At 35.8% G+C, this 13,597-nt stretch overlaps 1 protein-coding gene across 5 annotated transcripts in view; it reads right to left on the bottom strand.

Moving 5' to 3' along the window:
- Positions 1-13,597, bottom strand: part of DGKB (diacylglycerol kinase beta) — a 335,778-nt gene that overhangs the window by 185,298 nt on the left and 136,883 nt on the right. For all 5 annotated transcript variants that reach the window (XM_018075883.2, XM_018075886.2, XM_018075884.2 and 2 more), the window contains 3 exons: positions 12,720-12,805; positions 10,354-10,443; positions 7,931-8,091 (listed from right to left, as the gene is read on the bottom strand). In XM_018075883.2, the coding sequence (XP_017931372.1) occupies positions 7,931-8,091; positions 10,354-10,443; positions 12,720-12,805 (337 nt within the window). The remainder of the gene's footprint in view (positions 1-7,930; positions 8,092-10,353; positions 10,444-12,719; positions 12,806-13,597) is intronic.

Below are 13,597 nucleotides of genomic sequence, written 5' to 3'. Positions count from 1 at the left end.
AAATTCTGCACTGAATCAGCAAATGCCCTTATGATATTTTCCTATGGGGGAAAACAAATTCCTTTTAACCACCATGAACACCAAAATGCTGTGAGGCTTTGAAATTCCAAAATATGGGCCCACTATAAAACAAAAATTCGTTCCTAGTTGTAAATATTATATTCCCTAATAAACTCCTTTTTCTTGTAGTAATAAATATACCTTAAAAAATAGCGTAGATAATAAAACTACATAGAAAATAAAAGATTATGGGACCACATAGTCAGTTAGAGGAATAACCCTACTTAAGACACTGGTATTTGAGACTAAAAATTCTGATAGTCAAAGTTCCTATCAATGCTAATGAAATGTTCTTTCTCAAGAAAAACCAAAAATATGGCTTCTATGTAAGATTTTTCTTTTTTTTTTCCAGTTTTGAAAAAAAAAAAAAGGAGATTTAATGGAAGTAGAGGTTGATGACAGAGTATGGGGAAGTAGACCCTTAACAAGTTAAAATTTATGATTAAGAGAATTAAGAAGTCATATTTTTCTTTACTGGCAGAATAAGAGGCTCTTAGTGACTGGTTAAGACTGAAGGATATTAAGTCATGGCCATGTAATATTTGTCACTATTCAATAGTGCATTTGGATAGTAACGTATTAGGTGTCACAAAAGTACACTTGTCTTTGTCTTAGACCTTTGCTACTTTGTGATAATAATTCTTCAGAAAACACATCTTGATTGTAGTACAACTTACCAGTATTAAAGAAGTTTCCCCTCTACCTAAATAACTGCCTTTTTTTTATTAAACCAACATATAGTACTGACTTGTTTCTTGAAGAACTTACAGAACATTACCAGACACATTCAGATATCTTTACTGTGCTTTTCTAAAAACATTCACAAAAAATATTTTTATTGTAGATCATACAAGTGAGAATATCACCATATTGCTATGAACTCAATTATCACGTGTTGTAAAGACTGAATGAAAGACTGAGATGTTCTACTTCCGTAAGTTCAGTTTTTGCATTAAAATTCTCTACCTATTGATATTAGAAAAGAAGTCATTCATAGTAATGTAAGTTTCTGAATTGCCATGTACAAGATAATCAAATGGACAAAAACAACAGATGGAACAAGAATCTGGATATCCCAGTTCTCTTCCAGGTTACTGTCTTAATTACTGTCCTAGAGCATTCCACTCCTTTTTTGCCCTCCAATATGTTCTTGTGTATGTGTTTGCACCACGTATTCAAATTTTCAGTTGAAGGGAGGTTGGAAGATTCTTATTTAAATCCTGTCTCAGTAAGTAGACAAATAAGATGTTTTCCACATCTTAAGTATCTCATGCAAATGAAATAGTCTGAATGAAATCAGCTACAGCTTTAAGCTTCCTAGGGAGCTTGACTGCTGACAACTCTTCAGCGTATGTAGGTAAAAGAACAGCAACAGCAAAGATCCCAAGTAGGCTTACCCTAAAGCATGCATTCAGGTGATCAGTCTAGACAAAGGAGAAGCAATTCGGGACCTACAAAGAATGTAAGCCTCTAGGGGACTCTGCTGTTTTCCTAAGAGACAGCAAACCTTGCAGTCCTCCTGGACAGAACATTAGGCAATCAACCTCAGCATGAACAGAGAGACTATGTATGTTCTTTACACACATAACAGCTACATAATGTGGTCAAAAACATAAACTAATTTAAAATTTTCATGGAATATGGCCCAAGAGGAAGAAAAGAGACATGAAAATCAGAGTTATCTAATCAGTCATTCATACAGAATATTACTAATTAAACGCAAGGATATACAATGATCTCTAGTATAATCTTTAGAGCTGCCATCTGTAAACACCAATCAGAACTATGGCTCTTGGTTTACTCTTACACCTTGAATACTGCCCTGACACCAGTAAGGCTTGCTTTCATTTTAGAATGGTATCTGCTGTTTTAGCATAGGGAAGGTTGCACTGTGCCACTATCTAGAATAAATTGCCTTAAAATCTATCTCAGTAATATTTCTTTCCGTATGGACTTGTACTAAAAGACAATGCAGATGTTTGCAAGTTCAGTTTACGATACTCCGACACCCTAATTACAGAACTGCAAGAGGCTTAGCAGCATATGCTCTGTAATACCCCATGCAGTTACAAAAATTCAAACGATAGTTAAACAGTGTTGTTAACAGTTTATCTCCTATTAACATCAGATAAATTTATGATTTATTTAAAAGCTAAAACAATTAAAGAAAACAGAAAGAAAATGTTTATGGTTAAAGATCCTCAGTACTGACTCATGTCAACCTAATTTTGGCACCATAAAGGCTAAACGCTTAAGTTAATTCAGTGGCAGAATAGTAAATTCAAAATTATGCTTGCTTGTGGGAAAGCTACTTTAGGACTCTCATCTTAAGATCTATTCATAGTTTCTTTTAGCATTATTATCCACAAAATGGAAAGCAATGCAAAGTGTTATTAGCTACTATAAAGGAATTAGTTATTAGTTATTATAAAGGAAGTCAATGGGAAATAGATGAATCATTCGTTTTAAAAAATTTTAGCCTTTTTTTGAGATAAGCCATTATCTGAGAAAAATAATCAGGTTTTATTTAATATTTTTAAGTTGTTTGTGTAAGAAATGTAAAAAAGCAGGGTCTAGCTAAGTTGGCTGCAGCAGAATGATGCTTGGTTCTCAGATGATTACAACTGTGCCTTTGGCTTGGCCTACAGCTATTTGCTCCAGTCAAGGAGGAGCCTCTGAAGAACTCACCTATCTTTAGGAATAAAATTTATTAATTATGAGATATCAAATCATAATGAGATATTTTTTAAAGAACTTCATTATAGTTTTTGCCTGATTTCTCTGGGTTTTTTAGTTGGGTTTTGCTTGGGTTTTTTTAATCTTCCATGAATGTGTGGCAGTTACAATACTGCTAGTATGCCCACACTTAGAAAATTAGGACTTACTGAGCAATTTTCCAGGTACTTTTATTGGATAATCCAAGTAGAAGTAAGTTATAAAAATGGTTTTTAAAAAAAGAGTATGAGTGAATAGACTTTGCCTAGCTCACAGTATTTCCTAACTTTTAATGAACTAATTCAAACCCTAAACCTCCACTATGATTTTGCCTACACAACTCTGCCTCCATCATGCATCCTGCGTGTCTGTGGCTTGTTCCTAGGACTCCTGTGGGTCTCCTGCCCCTCTCAATTATTAGAAGGTGGCTCTGGTAGAGAGAAACAATGAGTCATTTCTCTTGAATATCCACTTTGAAGAGAAAGTACAGAAAGCATAGATATTTTGCTCTTTCACACATTTTTCCTATCCCTAAGTATATAACATGGCTTCTTCCTCCTTCCCCTCTTTTCAACTAGGCATTTAGTGAAAGTCAAGGTTTCTAATGTTTAATCACAACAGAACATTTAATGAGGCATTCTTAGGGTTATCAAAATACCCACTTTGTCTCACTTTGAGACAATCATTTGAGAAGCACTAAAAATAAGCATTATACTTTCCCTACATATTTGATATCCTTTCATAACTTCCCAGTAAGAGATGAACAGCCTTGACAATCACTTTCATTTTAAGTGATTATTATCTAACTAAAATTGCTTGACAACTAAGCTACTTATCCCTAAGCTTAAAAGAACCCTTTCTTCACATCTTAGCAGTATATAAAATTTTTGACCATGCCAGTGTGGGGTTTGCTAGCAGTGCAGATGGAAGTGCTTCTCAAGGTAACAAAGAATGTTACAATGTCTTCCTGGTTTTTATATTTATGTGAGAGTTTGCCTCACTGTCTGTTGGTCACTCATCTTCCATGGCTGCTGCTCAGGTCTCAATCAGCAAATGATTATTTCACCATGTTCTTCGCTTATTATGAATTTCACAGAATTATCGTGAACTTCACTGAATATATTGCGAATTTCAGAGAATATATGCCCATCAATTTTACCACAGAACCTATTGGGTTGGAAAAGACCTCTGAGACGGAGTTCAACCTATGACCAAATAGCACCATGTCAAATAGATCATAGCACTAAGTGCCAGGTCTTTCCTTAAACACCTCCAGGGATAATGACTCCACCACCTCCCTGGACAGCCCATTTCAATGTCTGATCACCCTTTCTGTGAACAACTTCTTCCTAATGCCCAACCTAAACCTCCCCTGGCTCATCTTGAAGCCATGTCCTCTTGTCCTGTCACTGCTTGCCTGGGAGAAGAGGCCATCCCCCACCTGGCTACAACCTCCTTGCAGGTAGTTGTAGAGGGTGATAAGGTCACCCCTGAGCCTCCTTTTCTCCAGGCTAAACAGCCACTCCTCATAGGGCACACGCTCCAAATATATCAGAGAATCACAGAATCACAGAACGTGCTAAGTTAGAAGTGAACCACAAGGATCATCAAGTCCAACTCCTACCCCTGCACAGGACCATCCCCAAGAGTGACATCGTGTTCCCTAGAGTATTGTACAGGTGCTTCTTGAACTCTGTCAGGCTTGGTGCTGTGACTACTTCCCTGGGGAGCCTGTTCCAGCACTCAATCACCATCTGGGTGAAGAACCTTTTTCTAATATCTAAAAATATCTAAACCTTCCGTGACACAACTTCAGGCCATTCCCTCAGGCCCTGTCGCTGGTAAGCAAGAGAAGAGATCAGTGCCCGCCCTTTCTCTTCCTCTCACAAGGAAGTTCTAACTGTAATGAGGTCTCCCCTCAGTCTCTTCTTCTCCAGGCTGAATAGACCAAGTGACCTCAACCGCTCCTCATACGGCTTCCCCTCAAGGTCCTTCACCACCTTCCTTGCCCTCATTTGGACACTCTCCAATAGCTTAATACCTTTCTTATATTTACAATTAACAATGTGCATTTATGCTTTGCTATCACTGCATAACAGAAGAAACTGGGTCAATCCTGGCAAGATCTGAGAGTAGACTTGTAAGCAATTGTTTTCAAAAATAGGAGTTTGTTTTGGGGGAACAATGGCATACAGTCATGAGCACATGGGGGTTTGGTTTGATAATTATTTTGTTTGCATGGGGTTTTTTTAGTTTTTTGAGGGGTTAATTTCAAGCATCGAACTGAAGAGTTACTACCGAATTTTACGAAAATATTTCTCTATTCTAAGACAGCACGCCTTATAAATGAGTCAGGAAGTGTTTGCTTTTGTTTGTTTGTTTTACAGGCCTGAGATACAGATATGGAAAAAAGCTAGGATAAAATAAAGATTTGCAGGGGTATTACAGCACACAAGCGCTTACCCAAAGCAACTGTCCACATATACACATTGAGCCATCATTAACGGTAAGTTCTTGAAGAAATTAGCAAGAGTTACACTGACTGTTTTATCCATAGGGAAAAGGCTAACCATGACAAATACTATGTGCAATGACATATTCTGTCTACACATGCACTCCCTCTGATAGTTTATAACAACAGCAAGTTGGTCAAATGAAGTGACATAACTGAAATTCCACTACTGAAGCAACTGCAGAGATGGAAAGCCCAAGAATACAGTCTGTGATAACACAACACTAACATTACTGAACTCTGTCTTTGATGATCACTGGGATAAATATCAACCTAGTGCATGAATGTATCACTATTAAAGCTGGTCATGTAGATTACAGGGAAAATAACATTTTTATTTTCTCCAAAACAAATGTCCTGAGCAATGTCATCTCTTCCAAAGTAACTGAACTTGCCACTGTCTGACAGGTGGCCTAATGTCTCCTGTCTCTATCATGCCTGCTTATTTGTCCTCTAATATTACCAGTTATGTTTGTCCAGCTCACCAAACCTGTGGCTTTCCAAGACAAGCTTCCATTTTCAGATGACCCTACTATATTCTTGCAGAGGTTTTTTGGTTTGATTAGGTTTTCTTGGAGGTGATGTTTTTGTTTTTTAAAGCAAATATGATTTAATGCACTTTTTTTTCTTGGGTATTTAGCTTGTTTCAGTGACTCCAGTATTATTAGGAAGCAGATGGAACTTCTCTCCTGGTATCTTGCCATCCTGACAGAATGATGGATGTGAGCACTTGAAAAATCTTTATCTTATTCTACATTGCTCTTAGATGTTTTTTAGCTCCTGCTTTGAAACTGACACAGCTTGGCTTACGCTTTTTATGGTACTTCTGTGCTTTGTGCTTTCAGCAGGTTGACCATTACACACAGTCATTCACCTACTACATCTTAGTCTCTTTCTTAGTTTTTTCCCTGTACTTAGATGTAGTACAGTACTTACACACACATCAGAGCTTTCAGACTGCTATAGAAAAAATTGTCTTGTTCGGCTTCAACATACTAATCAAACTTTTTACATATATATGCTACTGTCTCCAACATTCCTTTTCAACTTAGTGTATCATTTTCCTTCTAAGAGGTAAATTTAATTCTGATTGCTGCCTATGTTAAAAACAACTTGATTGGCAGATGAGGGGAGAGCAGTGGATGTCATGCTCAATTCAGCAAGGTTTTGAACACTGTCTACCTCAGCATTCTTGCATCGAAGTTAGGATATTATGGTCTTGATTGCTGGAAAAAGATTAAAGAAAATAGACTGGCTGCATAAGGTGGATCACAGGTTAGAAGAGTTTCAGGCAGGTCTAATAGCCTGCAAGTACCTATGAGGAGGTTATCAAGATGAAAAAGCCAGATCTCTTCACAGCAGCATATAATAGGAGGAGGGGAGACAGATAATTTATGTTGAAACGAGAGATTCAGACAGGATATTGGGAAAAAAATCTTCATCATAAAGATAGTCAAGCACCCCAAAATGTTGCCAAGAGATGTTGTGCCATCTCCATCCTTGGAGGCTTTTAAGACCTAAATGGATAATGTCCTGAGCAATGTGATCTGCTCTCATAGCTGACCCTGCTTAGAACTAATGACTTTCTGCAATCCCTTCCCACCTGAATTACGGTCCTACAGCACTAAGAGCCCCATATCAAGTACAATTTTATTCAGTTTTACTCTCCTGGCCTTTCTAAGCATACATTTAGATTGTTATTAAATAGAATTTCTGCCATACTGTTACAAAATTCATACAGCACGTTCTACTCATGCTGGATTAGAGACTGTGCTTATTATTTGGCAGGAATCTATGAGGCAATGTGCAATACGTTGTAGGTCACCAATAGTTTTCACAGTGCCTTGGAGAAACAGCAAAAATTAAAAGAGAGTAGAATTCAATTGAGAATAAGTTTCTGCATGTAGGCAGGAAGAATCAAATGAGAAACACCTAAGTGAGATATGAAGTAATGGTTCTTGAGAACAGTATCTAAAATTAACAACAAACCAAAAGTCAAATATGAATAAAGAAATTCATGCTAACTTTAAGAAATGTAGATCATACATGTAACACGTTTGAAGCACAAACCAGAGATGCAGTTCCTCAGAAATGAAGAGCTGTTTAAATCCCTTTTCCTTCTAATTCATTCAAGATGTGAATATCCCTATAAGACAGAACTAAGAAGACACTTGTGGGGCTTTTTTTTTTGTGGCTTTTTTTTGTATTATTATTTTATTATTTAAAGCTGCCCTGAAGGAATAAAGAATGCAACTATTCCTTTAAACAGTTTGGACTATGTGAATACTAATGGAAAAGGTTGCTTAGAGTTCTTATTAAGTGATTAGTTTTTCCTTTATATTTTTATAGGACCTTCAAAATGACAATATAAATTTAGTGCTATAGCTGCTCATAAACCATTAAGAACAATACAAATATCTTCTATATAAATGGGAAGGTAGACAGTCCTGAAAAATAGTTCTGGTTTGAATGTGAGGAAGTAAATTTATGCAAATTGCTGTCAGTCATCTATGTATTCATTTCACTAGCAAAACAACATTATAAATGATCTATAGCCAACAATTCTTCATTTGAAGACATGTGATGCAAATATTTATTCAAAACAGAAAAAGAAAATCAGTTAAGGATAAGCATAAGTCTTACCACGCCAATAGAAAAGTAGTTATTGATGATGTTGTAAGGCACTGGGTCTCCTTTCTCATCTTTATCATTGGGTATTACTTCGAATTTCCACCTGTCCAGTAAAATCTCTGAGCTATTCTCAATGTCTTTTAAGATCTTCATCAAATTCTCACCTTCATAACCTAGCAAAACATAAAACCAGTTATTTAATCAAGCATAATAAAGTTTCATTACATTTTCTTTCTCTTTCTAGAGAACTGGTTGGACAGGGTTCTGAGTAACCTGATTTAATTGAAGATGTACCCGCTCATTGCAGGGGGAGGCAGTGGTTGGAGTAGATAACTAACCTTTAAAGGTCCCTTCCAACCCAAACTATTCTATGATTCTATGACTAGAAAAATGAAAACTATGCATATAAGACCCGAGAAGCAGGATTGTCTGATGAAAGCCTGACAAGAGACTGAAAGGTTAAAAGTAATCTACTATTTTTTATGGATTGTTTCAATGTGGTCTAGCATAACAAATCCAAAATTTCAAATCCATAATTGATGACTTATCAGCAAAAATAACATTTTCCATATTTCAACAACCTATTAATGTGTTTCATCCTGCTCTGTAGAGAAATCTCACTCTTACTCGCCAAGAAGCACTCACATGTAATTCACTAGTAGTTCACTACATTGTATACTAAACTGAGTAGAAAACTTATTTGCACACTCCTGAGTACACACAACAAACATGTGTGTATGCATAAAAACTGTGGAGATTTTACTAAGTGACTATCAACTCTGAATACCATTCAGACCAAATGACTTTGTAATAGACAACTAAGATCTGTGGATTCATTCCTTCTTCAAATAATAAGAAGAATTTTCATATTCAAGCAATATGTATTTCCTGGATCATTAACAGCTTTAGCAGGTAAAACCATTGAAAGCCTTCTTGCTCAAAACCCACTGCTGATGTATTTCTTTATGGTTGTATGGTACACTTTTGCTAGTTACTGCTAACCACTGCATAACAGCAGCGTGCACAATTCCATCTGTCTGCATTCTTGAGATCACTCACCAGCAATTTAGTTTCTGGAAGCCCTGTCTCCTCTCCCATCTATGGAAGTTCCAGAAAATCTGTATTATGGTATTGCTTACCAAAAAGCAACCGGGCAAAGAATGACGAAAGCCAGAATATTTTCACACTTTTTCTATTTTAGTCCAAATGGAATCACTTAGAACATTAAAAGTGAATGGAGGAACAGCTCCTGACTAATATAATCAAATGCTCTCATAGCTGACCCTGCTTAGAACAGGAGACTGGACTAGGGAACCTGATTATTCTGTGACTAGTCTATGAACTATTGAGAAAGCGAGGCAAGGCTGATTTGATTGGGTTTTGGCTTGTTTGTTTTCCTTTTTTTCCCCTCAAGACTATGAGAATGTAAACAATCAAGTCATGACAGAGAAAATGAAGGAGGTCCTCAATTGATTTGACAGAACATTATGGTTAACAGAGAAGTTCTATAGCATGAAAACTACTAAGAATTTGCTAAAGACTCTCTGGTAACAAGGCAGACATTTGGAAAGAAAACTTGGATGAGACAGAAGTAGTAAGGTATCTGCAAAGGCTGAGAACTTTCAAATAAACAACCAAGTTCCAAATACAAAATATCTTGACTGAAACAACCAAGACCTGAAATAGACCTGGCTATGAGCCCATAAAATGATGTGCTTTCACCCCGGATTGAGTCTTGCCTAAGTCTTTCTTCCTTGTGTCTCCTTCAAGTTATCCTGGAATGCAAATTCTAAATGGAAATAAGTTATTGAAGGAGCTGAGAGTAAAGCTCCATACATCCAGGAAAGGATGCAAAGGGTATTAAAGGTTTGACTGTATGTATATTCTTCTTTCAGCATTCTTTGCCTTCTCATTTCCTAATAAATAGCACCACAGCACTTTGCGTCTGGAATCTTCTGTAGGAGAACAGAAAGGGAGTGGACCAAAGGAACTAGTCCTAGGCTGAGACACATTTTTCATTTAATATTTTTAAATATTAAAAAAAGATGAAACCACTCCAAACCCACTATTAGCTGTTTTCAGTAACCCTTTCACAACAGTCCCAACTAAAACCCATTTAAGACTACTTCCTTTACAAGGTATTGATCAAATCAATAACTGCAATACAGATGGTAAAAAGCCAACTAAACAGCTATACACTACTCTCATTACACCTTGGAGCCTTTTTGGTGTCAACAGAAGCTACAAACAAGGTATGAAGAGTGATTAAAACCTTTAATATTTTATATATCTATACAACATTTACAAACAGCTAATTCCAAAAAGAGGAAAGGTGATAGTGGTTCATAAAAAAGAAGTCCAAATGTAGACTTGGATGGAAAAGTTATTTTTTTCCCTTTAACTCCATAATACATTATATTGTAATTTGTGTTTACCTCCTCCCCATCTCAGACACCTTGCTAAATCATTGCCAGTCCCAAGAGGCAGTATAGCAACTGGAGGATGCTTAATCAAGTTCGCTTTCTCTGTGAATAAAGAAGGAAAAACATAACTAAGGAACTTTGTTAGGTTTTGTTTCAGTGAAAGACACCTTTTGTGTATGAAATTATGCTGCCTCATCAGCAGTGAGCATTTTACCAAGCCAGTCCATTATGCAGCCCCTTCTTCAGTCAATATTCAATCCTTAATCCTAATTTACTTGTTATCAAAAGGATTTTTGTAACCCATAGACAAGTATTCATAAGCAATGATACTCAAGAGCTTTCCAAGACTGAATATGGTGTGCTCTCTCTTGTTCTCAGCTCTGCCATTCCCAGCTACAAATGCAAAAGAGTAATAGTTAAGGGCATGAATAATGAGGTGAACCTTGTAATTTTTAATTTGGGTGACCAAATCTGTGTTTAATCATGTATTTACCTGGATTTGTGTCTACACATGAGCACCATTACCAAGAAGTCCTTGGAACTAACACCAGGACTTAGTTGGGTTTGCCCATCAGGAATTAAACCTGCTATTCTAAACAAGCACTGATCTATTTGATCAAGTCTATTTTGTATTTAATAAGCAATATTTTGAAATGCATAAATTTATAGCATCTTTTCAGTCTTTACCAATATTTTTGTAGCATCTTAAGCCCAAGAATCTCTGTTCAAAATCCAGTGGGAAAACCATCATCAAGAAGTGGAAAATTCTTTCTGAAAAGCTGGAATTAGGGGAGCTATCCTCTAGGTATAAAATTTCAAATATAAAATTTGTCAAACAAATAGCATGTCGAGTTTAAAAGTTATATTTGGTTAATCAAACAATCAGTTATTTTGTTCATAGAATAATGCAAAATTATCAGCAATAATCAGCAGGAATTTATCTATAAAATGGATGCAGCAGGGACGTCTTGATATTTATCAATACTTTAGAAAGATTTAACATTCACAATATCAGTGTACTGAAAATCTTTAAGATAATTAAATATTTAATAAAATAATTTTAAAAAAAAACATTTAAAAGTCTCAAACTGATGAGAATTCTTCCTTCCTTCCTTTCTTCCTTCCTCCCTCCCTCTTTCCTTCCTTACTTCCTCCCTTCCTCCCTTACTCTCAGCTAAGACTCTTTGTATATTAGGAGATCTGGGAAGACCAGACTAGAAAGGATCTAGAAGCAAGTGCTTTCTTACACTTTACATGCCAAAGTGCTTTTGCTCCCTAAAAGGCAGCATTGAAAATCTACTTCCTGTACTTATGAAACAGATGAATCCTGGATCCCCCAAAAAATTTCTTAGTTCTGTAACACAGAAATTGCTGCAGAAGACAGTAAGTTATGAAGAAAAAATAGAGTATTTTTGTCCGAATAATGTCACTGAAAGAGAAAGTAACTGCATGACATTTTAGACCTCATGAAAAAGGTGATGACACAATTAAGAGCTGCAAAACTTCACTCCTTCCACATTTAGGCAATACCCCTGATATTTAAGTACATTGATTTATGACTCCGAATGCTATTTGAGAGTTACAATCAGTAGCTTGCATTTGCAAAAAGATTTTTTTTCTCCAACCAAGTTTAGAAATATGCCTTTGCTGTCATTCTTTCATGACATCACTTTTAATTTTCAGTGAACTTTTAAAAAGTTTTCTGGTCCCTCCCCCCCAGAGCACGCACTTTTAAACACTCTACATAAACTTTCAATTGCGTCTTTTGACCTCTCTTCATCCCCTTCCTAATTTCCATCGTCACATATGCCCGTTTTTTTTCTCTGCAGCCTCTCTAACACCAAATAAATGATGTGGAAGACATTCCCCCTAATAAGCTTTGAGAAGTTTAAGTCTGTAATACCTTGACTTCTGGGCCTTCCTAACGATTTGTACACAGGACTTTACACACAACTGACTGAAAAAACTCCAAAGCTGAACCATCTCTTAGTACATTATCTCCATTATAGGATAATAGAGCATATACAAAAATTTGGTAAGTGAAAAAGCAAGTGAGCTAAGGTAAATTGTCTTAAAATAACAACTTAGATTTGATTCAATTGGAGAATAGACTCTGAAATGAAATTAGAATAGATTAATTCAAATTTCTTGCTTTCAGGGAACCCAGAGCAATACAAACACTGGACTTCTAGAAATTTTGGATATCTTTTTCAATTTGAATATCCTTTAAAATAATCATATCCCAAAATAATACATTTCAGAAATTTAAATGAACAAGGTCTTGTTTGAAATAGCTGTATCCATACATTGGTATATAAGGAAGAGCATTAAAAGGAAAACCACGAGTCAAGCACAACTATGCAAATGGTAGAGATTACCTATGCAATCCAAAATCCAGCCTACTGTTCCATCTCCACCACATGCTAGTACTCTGAACTCAGCAACATCTCGGAAAAAATTTAACCTAAAAACAGTAAATGAAGATATCCAATTATGATAAACATATTGTGCATTATGCAAACATTTTATGGCTTGAGACATTTAATTTAATAGTAAATGGCAAGTGAACACTTGAAATAATAATTGCTTCTGCTCATGCATTCATTTCTTAGACAAACACAATCCAACATTGCATTATCTGAAAAAGTTCAATCAAAGTTGATAATTCAATGGTTATTATGGTACACCAATACTAGAAACCATTTGAACCTGACAGTTAATCCAAAGCTTTGTCTAAGTTCAAATCTTGTTTGAAAGTATTGTCAGAAAATATTATCTGTTCACCTAGTTGTAAATAGATAGGTAGTCTTTCAAGAAAGAAAAGTCTAATTTATCTAAATGTATTAGCCATAACATTTCCTTGTGAAGTTCTAGATATAAAAGTATATGAAAACATCATATTTCTGGTAGTATACTAGTACATATTAAATTGAATATTCTGTAGTTGTTATAAACAACGTTCCATCATTGTTTGATACGAAATGAGAAAGCATCAGATTTAAGACACCCATTTCATCATCCAACCATATTTTTAAAAGTAAAGTATCTTTGGTAGTATTTGCCTGGCTATTTCTGCTTCCATATCCATTAAGTATCACCACCTCATTATCGCCTTCATTCAATACCTATGCCCCATAATGCTGACAAGTGAGTATATATTAAAACAATCCTAAATTGCAATAATTTAAATTTAAAAGCATCTTTTCATGATAGCTTTTGACACATGCTGAAATTAGGCCTTACAAATAAATCGTGA

The sequence above is a fragment of the Manacus vitellinus genome, unplaced genomic scaffold, assembly GCF_001715985.3.
Source record: "Manacus vitellinus isolate BGI_N305 unplaced genomic scaffold, ASM171598v3 scaffold_3_pilon, whole genome shotgun sequence".
NCBI lineage: Eukaryota > Metazoa > Chordata > Aves > Passeriformes > Pipridae > Manacus > Manacus vitellinus.
The sequence above is the reverse complement of the archived record's forward strand: the minus strand, read 5'-3'. Positions and strand labels throughout refer to the sequence as shown.